Source organism: Pelophylax lessonae, assembly GCF_965119305.1.
Source record: "Pelophylax lessonae genome assembly, chromosome: 2".
In the NCBI taxonomy this organism is placed as follows: domain Eukaryota; kingdom Metazoa; phylum Chordata; class Amphibia; order Anura; family Ranidae; genus Pelophylax; species Pelophylax lessonae.
In genome coordinates this window covers 749,680,601-749,697,828 of record NC_138769.1, presented here as the reverse complement: position 1 = coordinate 749,697,828, position 17,228 = coordinate 749,680,601, and the positions used below count along the sequence as shown (strand labels likewise).

At 50.4% G+C, this 17,228-nt stretch overlaps 1 protein-coding gene across 1 annotated transcript in view; it reads left to right on the top strand.

The window, feature by feature from the left end:
- LOC309545788 (uncharacterized protein) overlaps positions 1-17,228 on the top strand; it is a 73,724-nt gene that overhangs the window by 40,247 nt on the left and 16,249 nt on the right. The window contains exons 5-7 of the mRNA XM_082245139.1: positions 2,657-3,072; positions 12,209-12,242; positions 13,976-14,430. Coding sequence (XP_082101265.1) covers positions 2,657-3,072; positions 12,209-12,242; positions 13,976-14,430 — 905 coding nt within the window. The remainder of the gene's footprint in view (positions 1-2,656; positions 3,073-12,208; positions 12,243-13,975; positions 14,431-17,228) is intronic.

The window sequence follows — 17,228 nt, the reverse complement described above, 5'->3', positions numbered from 1 at the left end:
AATAGTGCCCCATCATTGGTGTCAGTGGGAGGAATAGTGCCCCATCATTGGTGTCAGTGGGAGGAATAGTGCCCCATCATTGGTGTCAGTGGGAGGAATAGTGCCCCATCATTGGTGTCAGTGGGAGGAATAGGGTCCCATCATTGGTTTCAGTGGGAGGAATAGTGCCTCATCATTGGTGTCAGTGGGAGGAATAGTGTCCCATCATTGGTTTCAGTGGGAGGAATAGTGTCCCATCATTGGTATCAGTGGGAGGAATAGTGCCCCGTCATTGGTGTCAGTGGGAGGAATAGTGTCCTATCATTGGTGTCAGTAGGAGGAATAGTGTCCCATCATTGGTATCAGTGGGAGGAATAGTGTCCCATCATTGGTATCAGTGGGAGGAATAGTGCCCCATCATTGGTGTCAGTGGGAGGAATAGTGCCCCGTCATTGGTGTCAGTGGGAGGAATAGTGTCCTATCATTGGTGTCAGTGGGAGGAATAGTGTCCCATCATTGGTATCAGTGGGAGGAATAGTGTCCCGTCATTGGTGTCAGTGGGAGGAATAGTGCCCCGTCATTGGTGTCAGTGGAAGGAAAAGTGCCCCATCATTGGTATCAGTGGGAGGAATTGTGGATGGAGTGGCCCGTGGTGGCGGTGAGGTTATGGTATGGGCAGGCGTACGTTGTGAATGGAGTGGCCCATGGTGGTGGTGGGATTATGGTATGGGCAGGCGTACGTTGTGGGTGGAGTGGCCCATGGTGGAGGTGGGATTATGGTATGGGTAGGTGTATGTTGTGGATGGAGTGGCCCATGGTGGCGGTGGGATTATGGTATGAGCAGGTGTACGTTGTGGATAGAGTGGCCCATGGTGGCGGTGGGATTATGGTATGGGCAGGCGTACGTTGTGGATGGAGTGGCCCATGGTGGTGGTGGGATTATGGTATGAGCAGGCGTACGTTGTGGGTGGAGTGGCCCATGGTGGAGGTGGGATTATGGTATGGGCAGGCGTACGTTGTGGGTGGAGTGGCCCATGGTGCTGGTGGGATTATGGTATGAGAAGGCGTACGTTGTGGGTGGAGTGGCCCATGGTGGTGGTGGGGTTATGGTATGGGCAGGTGTACGTTGTGGATGGAGTGGCCCATGGTGGTGGTGGGATTATGGTATGAGCAGGTGTACGTTGTGGATTGAGTGGCCCATGGTGGCGGTGGGATTATGGTATGAGCAGGTGTACGTTGTGGACGGAGTGGCCTCAAGGTGGCGGTGGGATTATGGTATGAGCAGGTGTACGTTGTGGACGGAGTGGCCCATGGTGGTGGTGGGGTTATGGTATGGGCAGGCGTACGTTGTGAATGGAGTGGCCCATGGTGGCGGTGATGTTATGGTATGGGCAGGCGTACGTTGTGAATGGAGTGGCCCATGGTGGTGGTGGGGTTATGGTATGGGCAGGCGTATGTTGTGGATGGAGTGGCCCATGGTGGCGGTGGGGTTATGGTATGGGCAGGCGTATGTTGTGGATGGAGTGGCCCATGGTGGTGGTGGGGTTATGGTATGGGCAGGCGTACGTTGTGGATGGAGTGGCCCATGGTGGCGGTGGGGTTGTGGTATGGGAAGGTGTATGTTGTAGATGGAGTGGCCCATGGTGGCGGTGGGGTTATGGTATGGGCAGGCGTATGTTGTGGATGGAGTGGCCCATGGTGGCAGTGGGGTTATGGTATGGGCAGGCATATGTTATGGACAAGGAACACAGGTGCATTTCATTGATGCCATTTTGAATGCACAGAGATACTGTGACGAGATCCTGAGGCCCATTGTTGTGCCATTCATCCACGACCATCACCTCATGTTGCAGAATGATAATGCGCGGCCCCATGGGGCAAGGATCTGTACACAATTCCTGGAAGCTGAAAACATCCCAGTTCTTCTATGGCTGGCATACTCACCGGACATGTCACCCATTGAGCATGTTTGGGACGCTCTGGATCGGCGTATAGGACAGCGTGTTCCAGGTCCTGCCAATATCCAGCAACTTCGCACAGCCATTGAAGAGGAGTGGACCAACATTCCACAGGAACCAATCACCAACCTGATCAACTCTATGCCAAGGAGATGTGTTGCACTGCGTGAGGCAAATGGTGGTCACACCAGATACTGACTGGTTTTCTGACCCCCCCCCCCCCCAATACAGTAAAACTGCACATTTTAGAGTGGCCTTTTATTGTGGGCAGCCTAAGGCACACCTGTGCAATAATCATGCTGTCCAATCACCATCTTGCTATACCACACCTGTGCTGAGGCCCATATTTATCTGCCCGGGAGGCACAGGTGGTTCATGCAGCCAGCTTGTTAAAATCAATGACGATGCATGGCTCTGAATGCATACGTCGGAACTGTGCAGTCATTGACTTTAGCAGGCTGGATACTGGAGTGGTGATGGAACCAGTCACCCTGCTGGAGATAGAGCAGCCCCTGGACAGGAAGGTACAAATACTGAGGCTCAGAGGGATCATTTATATGGAAGGTATGGCAACAATGATGCCCCTAAAAGGTAAATTAAACCTTATTGAAAGGTATTTGTGCGTGTAGCGGACTACTGATTATAGGTTTTATCCTGAAAGTGGCTTTATATAATAAAATGCCTGAATTTATATTTCTTGCATTCTGTCTGACTTGCAGGAGACTCCGGCGATCACGCGAAGAATCCTCAACCCAAGAGGTGTGTGACGAAGAAGCGACCGCGTAACACCAAAGCGGAGAAGGCCCACGCCTGTGCGGAGTGCGGGAAGATTTTTTACAACAAGCGGACGTTAAAAGCGCACCTGCGTGCTCACCTGGGCGAACGCTCGTACATCTGTAACGTGTGCGGGAAGTGTTTCCGCCGACACACCGCACTGCTCATCCACGAGCGGATTCACACGGGAGAGCGGCCGTACAAATGTCTGCAGTGTGGGAAGAGCTTTGTACAGCAGCAGCACCTGACCACCCACAAGAAAACCCACACCGGGGACAAACCATTTCCCTGTGACGTCTGCGGGAACAGCTATCGCTGGAGGTCTGAACTCGCCAAACACCAGAGGGTGCACCAGGACCAGGTACAACCTATGTATGTGTGTGTGACTGTCTAATGGAAGGCCCTTCACTCTTCTCTGTACTAAACCATGGCTCAGTCCTCACAGGGTGCACTAGGGTCAGCTATGTCCCATATCTGTGTATGACTGCCTAATGAAAGGCCCTTCACTCTTCTCTGTACTAGACCATGGCTCAGGCCTCACAGGGTGCACTAGGATGACCTACGTCCCATATCTGTGTATGTCTGTCTAATGAAAGGCCCTTCACTCTTCTCTGTACTAAACCATGCCTCAGGCCTCGTGTTGAGGGCACTAGGGTCAGCTATGTCCCTTATCTGTGTATGACTGTCTAATTAAAGGCCCTTCACTCTTCTCTGTACTAGACCATGGCTCAGGCCTCACAGGGTGCACTAGGGTCAGCTATGTCCCATATATGTGTATGACTGTAATGAAAGACATTCTCTGTACTCATTGGTAACCTTTTTCAGCAGATCCCCCAGCTCATTGGTATGGTAACCTTGTTCAGCAGATCCCCCCAGCTCATTGGTAACCTTGTTCAGCAGATCCCCCCCCCCCCCAGCTCATTGGTAACCTTGTTCAGCAGATCCCCCCCCCCCCAAGCTCATTGGTAACCTTGTTCAGCAGATCCCCCCCCCCCCCAGCTCATTGGTAACCTTGTTCAGCAGATCCCCCCCCCCAGCTCATTGGTAACCTTGTTCAGCAGATCCCCCCCAGCTCATTGGTAACCTTGTTCAGCAGATCCCCCCAGCTCATTGGTAACCTTGTTCAGCAGATCCCCCCCAGCTCATTGGTAACCTTGTTCAGCAGATCCCCCCAACTCATTGGTAACTTTGTTCAGCAGATCCCCCAGCTCGTTGGTACCCACATTCAGCAGATCCCCCCAGCTCATTGGTAACCTTGTTCAGCAGATCCCCCCAGCTCATTGGTAACCTTGTTCAGCAGATCCCCCCCAGCTCATTGGTAACCTTGTTCAGCAGATCCCCCCAACTCATTGGTAACCTTGTTCAGCAGATCCCCCCAACTCATTGGTAACTTTATTCAGCAGATCCCCCAGCTCGTTGGTACCCACATTCAGCAGATCCCCCAGCTCACTCACTGGACCCAACCAATCTTAACCGGTTGCCGACCGCCGCACGACTATATACTGCGGCGGTCAGCCCCGGCCAGGCAGAGTGACGTATCGGTACGTCACTCGCCTGTCACTGACTTGCGAGCCTATCGCGGGCGGGCGCGCGCCCGCCGAGGCGCGCGCCCGCCGCGGCTCGTTCACAGGCAAGTCAGTGCGTGTGACCGGCGGACTCTATGTCCGCCAGTCACACTGCGATCGCTCCTGTGAAGGGAGAAAGACAGAGCAGCTTGTGTAAACAAGCTGCCTGTCAGTTCTCCCTGTGTAAAAGTGAAGATCTGTCCGTTCTACTATGTAGAACGGTTGATCTTTGCTTTTACACCAATAGGAATGTCCCTACACAGTAGAAAGCACGCCCCTAGGACACACTTAACCCCTCCCTGTCCAATAAAGTTAACCCCTTCCCTGCCAGTGTCATTTTTGCAGTAACAGTGCATATGTATAGCACTGATTACTGCAGTAATGTCACTGGTAACCCCAAAAGTGTCAAAAATGTCAGTCAAGGGTCCGATCTGTCCGCCGCAATGTCGCAGTACCGAAAAAAAAATCGCAGATCGCCGCCATTACGCGTTAAAAAAAAAACACCAAAAATGACAAAAATCTTTCTCTTTGTTAGTAAACGCGATAACTTTTGCGCAAACCAATCAAAATACGCTTTTTGCGATTTTTTTTTACCAAACATAGGTAGCATAAAACAAATTGGCCGAAAAATGTTAAAAAATTTTGATTTTTACTTTTTTTTTTGGGGGATTTTCATATAAAAAAATGTGAAAAATATTGTTATTTTTGCAAAATTTACGCTCTTTTTTTGTTTATAGCGCGTGATCAAAAAATCGCACAGGTGATCAAATACCACCAAAAGAAAGCTCTGTTTGTGGGAAAAAAAGGACGTCAAATTCGTTTAGGTACAGCATCGCACGACCGCGCAATTGTCCGTTAAAGTCACGCAGTAAAAAATCGCAAAAAAACCCCTGGTCCTTTAGCAGCCAAATCCTCCGGGGCTTAAGTGGTTAACCTACGCCCTATTTCCCTGCTCCCCTTTTTATCCAACTCCTTGAACGTCTGGTCTACAACCAACTGAGCGACCACCCTGCTGAGAATAGCCTCCTTGATCCCCCTCAGTCTGGATTTCGGCCTCAACACTCCACAGAAACGACTTACCTAAAACGAACAAACGGCCAAAACCAATGGACAGTATTCTGTACTCCTCCTCCTGGACCTTTCTGCTGCCTTTGATACGGTTGACCATCCCCTCCTCCTCAAAAAACTTCACGCCTTTGGTCTCCGTGACTGTACTCTTCATTGGTTCTCTTCCTACTTATCCAACCGCACCTTTAGCGTTACTTACAATTCTACTTCCTTCTCTCCTCTTCCCTTCTCTGTTGGGATCCCCCAAGGTTCTGTTCTTGGACCCCTCCTATTTTCAGTCTACACCTCCTCTCTGGGTCAGCTGATAGCCTCCCATGGCTTCCAATACCATCTCTACGCTGATGATACCCAAAACTATTTGTCCACCCATCAGTTCACTCCCTCAGTCTCCTCATGTATCACTAATTTACTATTGGATATATCGGTCTGGATGTCACACCACTTCCTACTCAATCTTTCCAAAACCGAACTTATAATTTTTCCTCCACCACGTGCCCCTTCCCCCGATCTCTCTGTCAATATCGATGGCACAACTATCAAAGTCCTAGGTGTAGTCCTGGACTCTGAACTCTCCTTCAAGCCCCACATCCAATCACTGTCCAAATCTTGCTGCCTCAACCTCCGTAACCTCTCCAAAATACGCCCCTTTCTAACCAATGAAACAACAAAGCTCCTAGTTCACTCCCTGGTCATCTTGTGCCTCGACTACTGCAATTCCCTTCTCATTGGCTTACCTCTACATAGGCTCCTCCCTCCTTCAATCCATCATGAATGCTGCTGCCAGACCCATCCACCTTACCAATCGCTCAGTGTCCGCTGCTCCTCTCTGTCAAGCCCTCCACTGGCTTCCGCTCACCTAATGAATTCAATTCAAAATACTAACAACATCTTACAAAGCAATCCAGAGCTTAGTTTCCCAGCTACATCTCTAGTCTAGTCTCAAAATACCAACCTAATCGCTCTCTTCGTTCCTCTCAAAACCTCCTGCTCTCTAGCTCCCTCTTCACCTCCTCCCATGCTCGCCTGCAGGACTTTTCCAGAGCCTCTCCAATCCTATGGAACTCCTTACCCTTATCTGTCCGATTATCTCCTACTCTATTAGCTTTTAGACGATCCCTGGCAACCCTCCTCTTCAGAGAAGCCTATCCTACCCACACCTAACAACTATACCTCCATTTTCTCCATCAGCCCATCCCCCACAGTTATTGCCTTTTGTGTCACTTGACCCTCCTTTCTAGATTGTAAGCTCTAAGGACCCGGGCCCTCTAATTCCTCCTGTTTTGAATTGTATTGTCTTCCCTCGTATTGTAAAGCACTACGCAAACTGTTGGCGCTATATAAATCCTGTATAATAATAAAAATAATATTTGGTACCCACGTTCAGCAGATCCCCCAGCTCATTGGCACCCACGTTCAGCAGATCCCCCAGCTCCATTGGTGCCCACGTTCAGCAGTTCCCCCCCCCCCCCAGCTCATTGGTGCCTACGTTCAGCAGTTCCCCCCTACTCATTGGTGCCCACGTTCAGCAGTTCCCCCCAGCTTCTTGGTGCCCACATTCAGCAGATCCCCAGCTCATTGGCACCCACGTTCAGCAGATCACCCGACTCATTGGTGCCCTCTTTCAGCAGATCCCCCAGCTCATTGGTGCCCTCTTTCAGAAGATCCCCCGGCTCATTGGTGCCCTCTTTCAGAAAATCCCCCGGCTCATTGGTGCCCTCTTTCAGAAAATCCCCCGGCTCATTGGTACCCACATTCAGCAGATCCCCTCAGCTCATTGGTGCCCACGTTCAGCAGATCCCCCCCCAGCTCATTGGTGCCCACGTTCAGCAGATCCCCCCAGCTCATTGGTGCCACGTTCAGCAGATCCCCCCCCAGCTCATTGGTGCCCACGTTCAGCAGATCCCCCCCAGCTTATTGGTGTCCTCTTTCAGAAGATCCCCCAGCTCATTGGTGCCCACGTTCAGCAGATCCCCCAGCTCATTGGTGCCCACGTTCAGCAGATCCCCCAGCTCATTGGTGCCCACGTTCAGCAGATCCCCCAGCTCATTGGCGCCCACGTTCAGCAGATCCCCCAGCTCATTGGTGCCCTCTTTCAGCAGATCCTCCAGCTCATTGGTGCCCTCTTTCAGCAGATCCTCCAGCTCATTGGTGCCCTCTTTCAGAAGATCCCCCCCAGCTCATTGGTGCCCTCTTTTAGCAGATCCCCCAGCTCATTGGTGCCCACGTTCAGCAGATTCCCCCCAGCTCATTGGTGCCCTCTTTCAGCAAATCCCCCAGCTCATTGGTGCCCTTTTTCAGCAGATCCCCCAGCTCATTGGTGCCCTTTTTCAGCAGATCCCCCCAGCTCATTGGTGCCCTCTTTCAGAAGATTTCCCCCCAGCTCATTGGTGCCCTCTTTCAGAAGATTCCCCCCAGCTCATTGGTGCCCTCTTTCAGCAGATCCCCCAGCTCATTGGTGCCCTCTTTCAGCAGATCCCCCAGCTCATTGGTGCCCTTTTTCAGCAGATCCCCCCAGCTCATTGGTGCCCTCTTTCAGAAGATTTCCCCCCAGCTCATTGGTGCCCTCTTTCAGAAGATTCCCCCCAGCTCATTGGTGCCCTCTTTCAGCAGATCCCCCAGCTCATTGGTGCCCTTTTTCAGCAGATCCCCCAGCTAATTGGTGCCCTTTTTCAGCAGATCCCCCAGCTCATTGGTGCCCTTTTTCAGCAGATCCCCCAGCTCATTGGTGCCCTTTTTCAGCAGATCCCCCAGCTCATTGGTGCCCTTTTTCAGCAGATCCCCCAGCTCATTGGTGCCCTTTTTCAGCAGATCCCCCAGCTCATTGGTGCCCTCTATTAGCAGATCCCCCAGCTCATTGATGCCCCCTATTAGCATATCCCCCAGCACATTGGCGCCCTTTTTCACCAGATCCCCCAGCTAATTGGTGCCCTCTATTAGCAGATCCCCCAGCTCATTGGTGCCCTCTATTAGCAGATCCCCCAGGTCATTGCTACTCACGTTTAGCAGATCCTCCAGCTCATTGGTATCCACGTTCAGCAGATCCCCGCAGCTGTACAAAACATCCAGTGTGCATGAGGCCTTACCCTCAGCTCTGCTGTTCCCTGCTCAATAGTAACCCCCACCTCTGCTGTTGTCTGCTCAATAGCGACCCCCAGCTCTGCTGTTGCCTGCTCAGCAGTAACCCCCAGCTCTGCTGTTGCCTGCTCAGCAGTAACCCCCAGCTCTGCTGTTGCCTGCTCAGCAGTAACCCCCAGCTCTGCTGTTGCCTGCTCAGCAGTAACCCCCAGCTCTGCTGTTGCCTGCTCAGCAGTAACCCCCAGCTCTGCTGATCCTCTGGTTTTCCGATCCTCCCCTTATCTGGTCCCTGCTAACCTTCCCCTACATTGCTAGTTTCACCTGCTCCAGTCCCCCAGCTCTGCTGATCCCCTGCTGCTCAGTCCTGTCTCTCTGGTCCCCGAATACCTTCCGCTGTGGCGTTCCCATGTTGAACACCACGTGTGCTTTTTCCTATTTGGTCCAGACTCTGCCTTCCTGCTGCTCCTCACTGCACACCCGATGTGACGTCTACACCAGATACTCCCAGAATATATATACACATGAACCGGAAGTGACTGCTGATGTCTTTCTGGTTCACTTGTTGGTTTTCCAGTGCATCCTGGGATATCTCATACCTGCAGTACCTCCAAAACAAAGCTGCATAAAAAGCCTCTAAAAAGCTGCAGGCACTGTAGGCGAGCGTTGTCATAGACTTCTATGGAGGCTTTGAAGCACCAAGAAAATTACATGGTATATTTTCTGATTGTGTGGCCAGGACTGTAAGGAAACCATTTTATTTAGTGACGAGGGCTTTGATTGGCATTCAGAGTGCTTTAAAAAAAGCGTGTCCAATGCCAGGTTCTGAAGCAAGTGTAGTCCAGCCCTGACTTGTACACACACTTTCTGAAATCTCTGCCATCTGATTGGACTACAGATTGGCACACCCACCACTTCTCATCATCCAGGTTTAAGCTTAGCCTTTATGGCTGGCCATACACTAGCCGAAAGATCGTTCAAAAATCTGTCATTTGGTTGGTTCGTTCATTTTTCGTCCAGTTAATGGGCATAAATTGAAAATCGGTTCTAACTTTTCAGAGCTGAAAAACCGAAGGAACAGTTTGGAAAAGTTTTGATAAATTGAAAGGTTAATGTGTTTCTCGCCCAAACTGTTTGCACTTGGCATATGTGACAAAATGAACAAAAGACAGATTCATTTACGTCCATTGAATGATTTATCGATCGAAATTCGGTCATTACATGATGGCAAAATCGTTTGCTCTCAATCATATAGTCTTCAATTGCTGAAATCAGGGAAAGAAATAAATATTACTACCAGCCCAATTTTTTTATGTCCAAAATCATATTATTAGGCCTCATCCCAACCGACGCACAGTATCTCACAAAAGTAAGTACACCCCTCACATTTTTGTAAATATTTTATTCTATCTTTTCATGTGACAACACTGAAGAAATGACACTTTGCTACAATGTAAAGTAGTGAGTGTACAGCTTGTATAACAGTGTAAATTTGCTGTCCCCTCAAAATAACTCAACACACAGCCATTAATGTCTAAACCGCTGGCAACAAAAGTGAGTACACCCCTAAAGTGATGAATGTCCAAGTTTGGCACAATTAGCCATTTTCCCTCCCCGGTGTCATGTGACTCGTTAGTGTTACAAGGTCTCAGGTGTGAATGGGGATCAGGTGTGTTACATTTGGTGTTATCGCTCTCACTCTCATACTGGTCACTGGAAGTTCAACATGGCACCTCATGGCAAAGAACTCTCTGAGGATCTGAATAAAAAAAAGAATTGTTGCTCTACATAAAGATGGCCTAGGCTATAAGAAGATTGTGAAGACCCTGAAACTGAACTGCAGCACGGTGGCCAAGACCATACAGCGGTTTAACAGGACAGGTTCCACTCAGAACAGGCCTCGTCATGTTTGACCAAAGCAGTTGAGTGCACGTGCTCAGCGTCATATACAGAGGTTGTCTCTGGGAAATAGACGTCTGAAGGGCTGCCAGCATTGCTGCAGAGGTTGAAGGGGTGGGGGGTCAGCCTGTCAGTGCTCAGACCATACGGCGCACACTGCATCAAATTGATCTGCATGGCTGTCATCCCAGAAGGAAGCCTCTTCTAAAGATGATGCACAAGAAAGCCCTCAAACAGTTTGCTGAAGACGAGCAGACTAAGGACATGGATTACTGGAACCGTCTCCTGTGGTCTGATGAGACCAAGATAAACTTATTTGGCTCACAAGGTGTCAAGCGTGTGTGGGGGCATCCAGGTGAGGAGTACAAAGACAAGTGTGTCTTGCCTACAGTCAAGCATGGTGGTGGGAGTGTCATGGTCTGGGGCTGCATGAGTGCTGCCGGCACTGGGAGCTACAAATCATTGAGGGAACCATGAATGCCAACATGTACTGTGACATACTGAAGCAGAGCATGATCCCCTCCCTTCAGAGACTGGGGGGCAGGGCAGTATTCCAACATGATAACCACCCCAAACACCTCCAAGATGACCACTGCCTTGCTAAAGAAGCTGAGGGTAAAGGTGATGGACTGGCCAAGCATGTCTCCAGACCTAAACCCTATTGAGCATCTGTGAGACATCCTCAAACGGAAGGTGGAGGAGCGCAAGGTCTCTAACATCCACCAGCTCTGTGATGTCATCATGGAGGAGGGGAAGAGGACTCCAGTGGCAACCTGTGAAGCTCTGGTGAACTCCATGCCCAAGAGGGTTAAGGCAGTGCTGGAAAATAATGGCGGCCACACAAAATATTCACACTTTGGGCCCAATTTGGGCATTGTCACTTAGGGGTGTACCAGTGTTAATTTTGGCAGCAAATTTCAATTTAGTTTTAGTCTTAGGACAAAAATGGCATTTTAGTTTTAGTCCCATTTCAGTCTTCTGCAAGTGTTTTTAGTTTTAGTCATATTTAGTCGACTAAAACTCCAGTACATTTTAGTCAACTAAAACGTCCTACATTTTAGTCGACTAAAACAAATTTTAGTCATCTATAATCTAATGGGTGTAGTTCAATTGTAATTTGTAATGCATTATTTAAGCATTTCTCTACAATTTCCAAACTCATTATATACTACTGCTGGTCCTGGAGTGAAAAATCTAATATGTTATTATTTATGGTATTAAGCTTTGAGCATGCACCAGTGTGAATTTTGGCAGCAAATTTCGATTTAGTTTTAGTTATAGTCTTTTGACTAAAATGCCATTTTAGTTTTAGTCGTATTTTAGTCAACTAAAATTGTGTTAATTTAGTCGACGAAAACGTTTTAGTCGACGAAATTAACACTGGGGTGTACTCACTTTTGTTGCCAGCGGTTTAGACATTAATGGCTGTGTGTTGAGTTATTTTGAGGGGACAGCAAATTTACACTGTTATACAAGCTGTACACTCACTACTTTACATTGTAGCAAAGTGTCATTTCTTCAGTGTTGTCACATGAAAAGATAGAATAAAATATTTACAAAAATATGAGGGGTGTACTTATTTTTGTGAGATACTGTACCTAGTCTCTAGATCAAATACCGATAAGAATCTCCTCTTCATACGCTTGCTTCCATGATTCTACTGGCCTTTTTTCATGTCCTGCTTCTAACCCACCACTGAAATGTTCTCATTTTCTCTCACAGCAGCCTGTAGAAAGTTGTGTCTGGGTAAATGAGATCCTGTGTTATAAACGCACATCTAGATGCATAGAGCGCCGCGCTGTTGTGTACAAATTGCTGCGGCTGGTACGGAGCTGTGTGACGAGGGGGCCTACTCCGCCTGTCAGAGTAACTTGTTCTTTTCATCTGTTCTAGAACTCTGCAAAAGCTTCTGAGGACGGGCAGAAAGGTGAGAGACTGTCTGCGTTTTCATGGGGATATTTCTGAAGGGGGGTGAATAGGGTGGAAGGGGGGCTTCTGACTGAGGCCTGGTGTTCTATCAGAATGGGGGTGATTGGGGAGGAAGGGGGGCTTCCGACTCTGAGGCCTGGTGTTCTATCAGAATGGGGGTGATTGGGGAGGAAGGGGGGCTTCCGACTCTGAGGCCTGGTGTTCTATCAGAATGGGGGTGATTAGGGAGGAAGGGGGGCTTCCGACTGAGGCCTGGTGTTCTATCAGAATGGGGGTGATTGGGGAGGAAGGGGGGCTTCCGACTCTGAGGCCTGGTGTTCTATCAGAATGGGGGTGATTAGGGAGGAAGGGGGGCTTCCGACTGAGGCCTGGTGTTCTATCAGAATGGGGGTGATTGGGGAGGAAGGGGGGCTTCCGACTCTGAGGCCTGGTGTTCTATCAGAATGGGGGTGATTAGGGAGGAAGGGGGGCTTCCGACTGAGGCCTGGTGTTCAATCAGAATGGGGGTGATTGAGGAGGAAGGGGGGCTTCCGACTCTGAGGCCCGGTGTTCTATCAGAATGAGGGTGATTGGGGAGGAAGGGGGGCTTCCGACTCTGAGGCCTGGTGTTCTATCAGAATGGGGGTGATTGAGGAGGAAGGGGGGCTTCCGACTCTGAGGCCCGGTGTTCTATCAGAATGGGGGTGATTAGCGAGGAAGGGGGGCTTCCGACTCTGAGGCCCGGTGTTCTATCAGAATGGGGGTGATTGGGGAGGAAGGGGGGCTTCCGACTCTGAGGCCTGGTGTTCTATCAGAATGGGGGTGATTAGGGAGGAAGGGGGGCTTCCGACTCTGAGGCCCGGTGTTCTATCAGAATGGGGGTGATTGGGGAGGAAGGGGGGCTTCCGACTGAGGCCTGGTGTTCTATCAGAATGGGGGTGATTGGGGAGGAAGGGGGGCTTCCGACTCTGAGGCCTGGTGTTTTATCAGAATGGGGGCGATTGGGGAGGAAGGGGGGCTTCCATCTCTGAGGCCTGGTGTTCAATCAGAATGGGGGTGATTGAGGAGGAAGGGGGGCTTCCGACTCTGAGGCCTGATGTTCTATCAGAATGGGGGTGATTGCGGAGGAAGGGGGGCTTCCGACTCTGAGGCCTGGTGTTCTATCAGAATGGGGGTGATTAGGGAGGAAGGGGGGCTTCCGACTGAGGCCTGGTGTTCTATCAGAATGGGGGCGATTCGGGAGGAAGGGGGGCTTCCGACTCTGAGGCCTGATGTTCTATCAGAATGGGGGTGATTGCGGAGGAAGGGGGGCTTCCGACTCGGAGGCCTGGTGTTCTATCAGAATGGGGGTGATTAGGGAGGAAGGGGGGCTTCCGACTCTGAGGCCCGGTGTTCTATCAGAATGGGGGTGATTAGGGAGGAAGGGGGGCTTCCGACTCTGAGGCCTGGTGTTCTATCAGAATACCGCTACCTATCAGATTCTGCAACAGGAAGTGACGTACGGACTAGTGATCGACGAATATCGTTTTTTTTAATGCCGATACCGATATGATTAGGAGCATACATTTAGGCAGACCATATTTGTGGGTTGCACAATTCTCCACAGATCTGGCAATCTGCACACGCTGGCCATGGAAAATCTGCATTAACTTGAATGCCTAAACTTAGGTCTGATTGGCTGCACTGTTCTTAACATCTGTTCCTCAGCACCGATTCCACAGCCAATCATCCGCTCTCTTTTCCGTTTCCCAGATGCTGCAGTAAAGAGGCGCTTCAAGCGCGAAGGTCAAGGCACGCTGGGCACCCTAGAGAGAGGCAAGGCTCTAGGCAAGCGGGCCAGGCTGCTGTTGCGGCAGCGGGCGCAGAAAACGGAGCGCAGCCATTCCTGTCCGGAGTGCGGTAAGAATTTCCTGAATAAGAGGACGCTGCGCACCCACCAACGGGTGCACACAGACGAGCGTTCCTACATCTGTAACGTCTGCGGGAAGAGTTTCCGGAGGCACACCTCGCTGCTCATCCACGAACGCATTCACACGGGGGAACGGCCGTACCAGTGCGCCCAGTGCGGGAAGAACTTCGTACAGCGCCAGCACCTCACCACACACCTGAAGACCCACACCGGGGAAAAGCCTTTTCAGTGTGCGCAGTGTGGGAAGGGATTCCGCTGGCGCTCAGAGCTCCTGAAACATCAAAAGGTCCATGAAGAGGTGAGTTCCAGCCTCTACTCTGCCCTGTACTGCCCAGTCTGAACAATGAAGTTCCAGCCCGTCCCACCTCTGTACTGCCCAGTCTGAACTATGGGGGCCATGCAGCTTGTGAAGGATGAGGAAAATTTGTATCCTTTATGAATAATTATCCGATCACCTTTCTTTTGTATCACTGACCCAGAACCGATATTCAGCTCCAGAGTTCTGAATGTGTTGGCTTAACCACCTCTGGACCGGGCCTTTTTCTGACATTTGTTGTTTACAAGTTAAAATCAGTTCTTTTTGCTAGAAAATTACTTAGAACCCCCAAACATTATATATATTTCTCTATCGCTCATTGACAGACGTAGTCCTCGGTGATACAGCACCTTCGGGTTATGTTGCCTCCACAGGAGTAGGACTAGACAGGAAATGAAAAATGCTCTGGCCACACCCCAGGGGCAGTCCCCGAGGGTATATCCTCTCTCTCTCCGCCACAGCAAATCAGTTTTTTTCTGTCTAGTTAGGAGTAAGGACCTAGATACCTTGCTGGGATCTTCGGTCCTGGCAGGATTTTTTTCTTAGAAAAGATTTTTTAGACAGCTTTTTTTCTCCAGTGTTCCTGTGAGATCTTCAAGCAAGAAAGCTGAACTGGGCGACGGGCTGGATGTTGAGATCCAGTGGTCACCTCAGTTCAGCCTACGAGCGCGTGCAGGCCATAGCTCCGTGCTGGGTCGGCCGCGACATAATCCCACTGGACGGGGACTGACCCTGCGAGTTAAACGTCTCGCTGAAACGCCAAAGACCATGAGTCACGGCGCCCGTATTGGTCGACAGCCCTCCTACCTCGGTGGAGAGGGGTACTGTCAGGAGTTGGCGCCCGCCTGGTTCCGGTATGGTGAGTAGTATGTTCCCCCTTTCCCCCTGACGGGTCTTGTGGTGAACACGGGCCCCTCTCTGTAATGGTAAGGATGGGTTCCCCTCTATCCTACAACATGTCACAGATCCCCCTAATTGAGTGTGATTTTTGTGTACAAGAAGCCAGGAGGCTTGGTTTGGGAGCTGACAATCTAATTGTAAAAATGTGTAAATGATTGTAGTCAGTGGCAGTACTAGAACTTTACTGTGATAGTATAAGGTATCCTACCTGTCAGTAGCCACAGGGCGATGTCTATACATGTATACTGCATTCCAGATCATTCCTCCAGCTAAGCAGATGCCTCCCGACGGCCACGGACCGCATATGGCCCGCTAGGGTCCGGTACCTCCGACCACGCTGACCACCATGAGGGTGAAGGGTTGTGAGGCCGAGATCCTTCTGCAGACATGCCGCTATTCTGTGCAGGCCGCCGCCATTGTCTGATAGATCGCACGAGGCCGCCATTTTGGTGTAGCCTCGTGTCTCCAGCATGGGGGCGGCCATGTTTGAGGTGACTCAAACACCTCATGGAGCCAGGGGGAGGAGCCGGCAGGCGTGTTAAGGGGCGGAGCCGCCTCTTTTACCCAGGAAATAGGGCCAAAGACTTCCTGTCTGTAACAAGACAAGCACTGAGCAAGCTGATGAAAACTTCTGTGCATCAGGGATGAGCCTTGGGGTCTGTCTCTCTCTCTGTGGGGTCCAAAAAGGCAGGTAACACTGAGGGGCGCTGTTGCGACTGGGGGACACAAAAAAAGAAAAAAAAAATGTTTTTTTTTTTTTTTTTACTTTGTCATTTTTTGTCGCTGGCAAGTGTCTTGCATAATCATTGACCCTGCCGCATAGGTATCCCCACCTGATCCCCTCAAGGTGGTCGCAGGACCCTCCAGTACCCCACTTGTTTTTAATGCATTATCGGCAATTTTGGAGTCTTTGGTATCCCGGGTGGAGGTGGCCTGCCAGGGACGGGGGTCAAGTAGCGACCCCCGCCTACCCCTATTGTTTATCAGATACTTCAGATACGGATTCGGAACAGGTCAAGCCAGTTGCAGGTCCCTCTTAGGGGGCTGTTGTCTCAGGTAATATCTCCTCAGCAGTGAGGAGAACGTTTCTGCCTCCGCCATAGCACAAGAGTGGTGGATGCACTAGTTGTGTCCGTCCAGGAAACCTTTAGTCTTGAGGTTACACCGGCAGAGGTAGCTGAGACTGAGATTCCTTTTTGGTACTTGTTAGCCTACCAAAAGGGCGAAGGATTTTCCTTTACCCAAATGGGGTCGTTTTGAAACGAACCCCTGTTATTTCCAAACGCATGGCTAGGTGCTATCCGTTTGAGGAATTCCTCTTTATAGGATAGACGGTACCACCTGCTGTCTTGCCACAGACTGTTAGGATAAAAGGACCTCGTAACTAACGAGTACCTTCCTTTTCTGCTCATAAAGAGTTGTTCGTTCCGCGAGGGCGGGCGATAAGGCGAAACCCTCCAAAGCCCCTTTAGAGGGGTTTCAAAGGGCGCTGGTCGGGTAAAGAAAGAGTCCGGCTCAGCCAAGCCTGAAGTATATAGCCTGATGCGCCCCTACCCATCTCTGGGGTGGGGGGGGGATGTCTTCACCGGTTTCTGGAGGACACAGGATCGAGTTTCGATCACTTCCACCGGTGCGATTCTTCCCTTCTAACATTGAACGGTTTCAGGGGTTCTATTCGAACCTATTCACAATGCCCAGGAAAGAGGGCAAGGTGCGTCCAAATCTGGACTTGGGAAGAAATAGAGTCCATCCGTACAGTGGTGGCCTCCCTGCATCAGGGGGATTTCCTGGCGTCCATAGACATTTAGGAGGCCTATCTTTATATCCCCATCATCGCAGGACATCAGCGTTTTTTCGCTTTCCCAAAGATCATCCCTGGT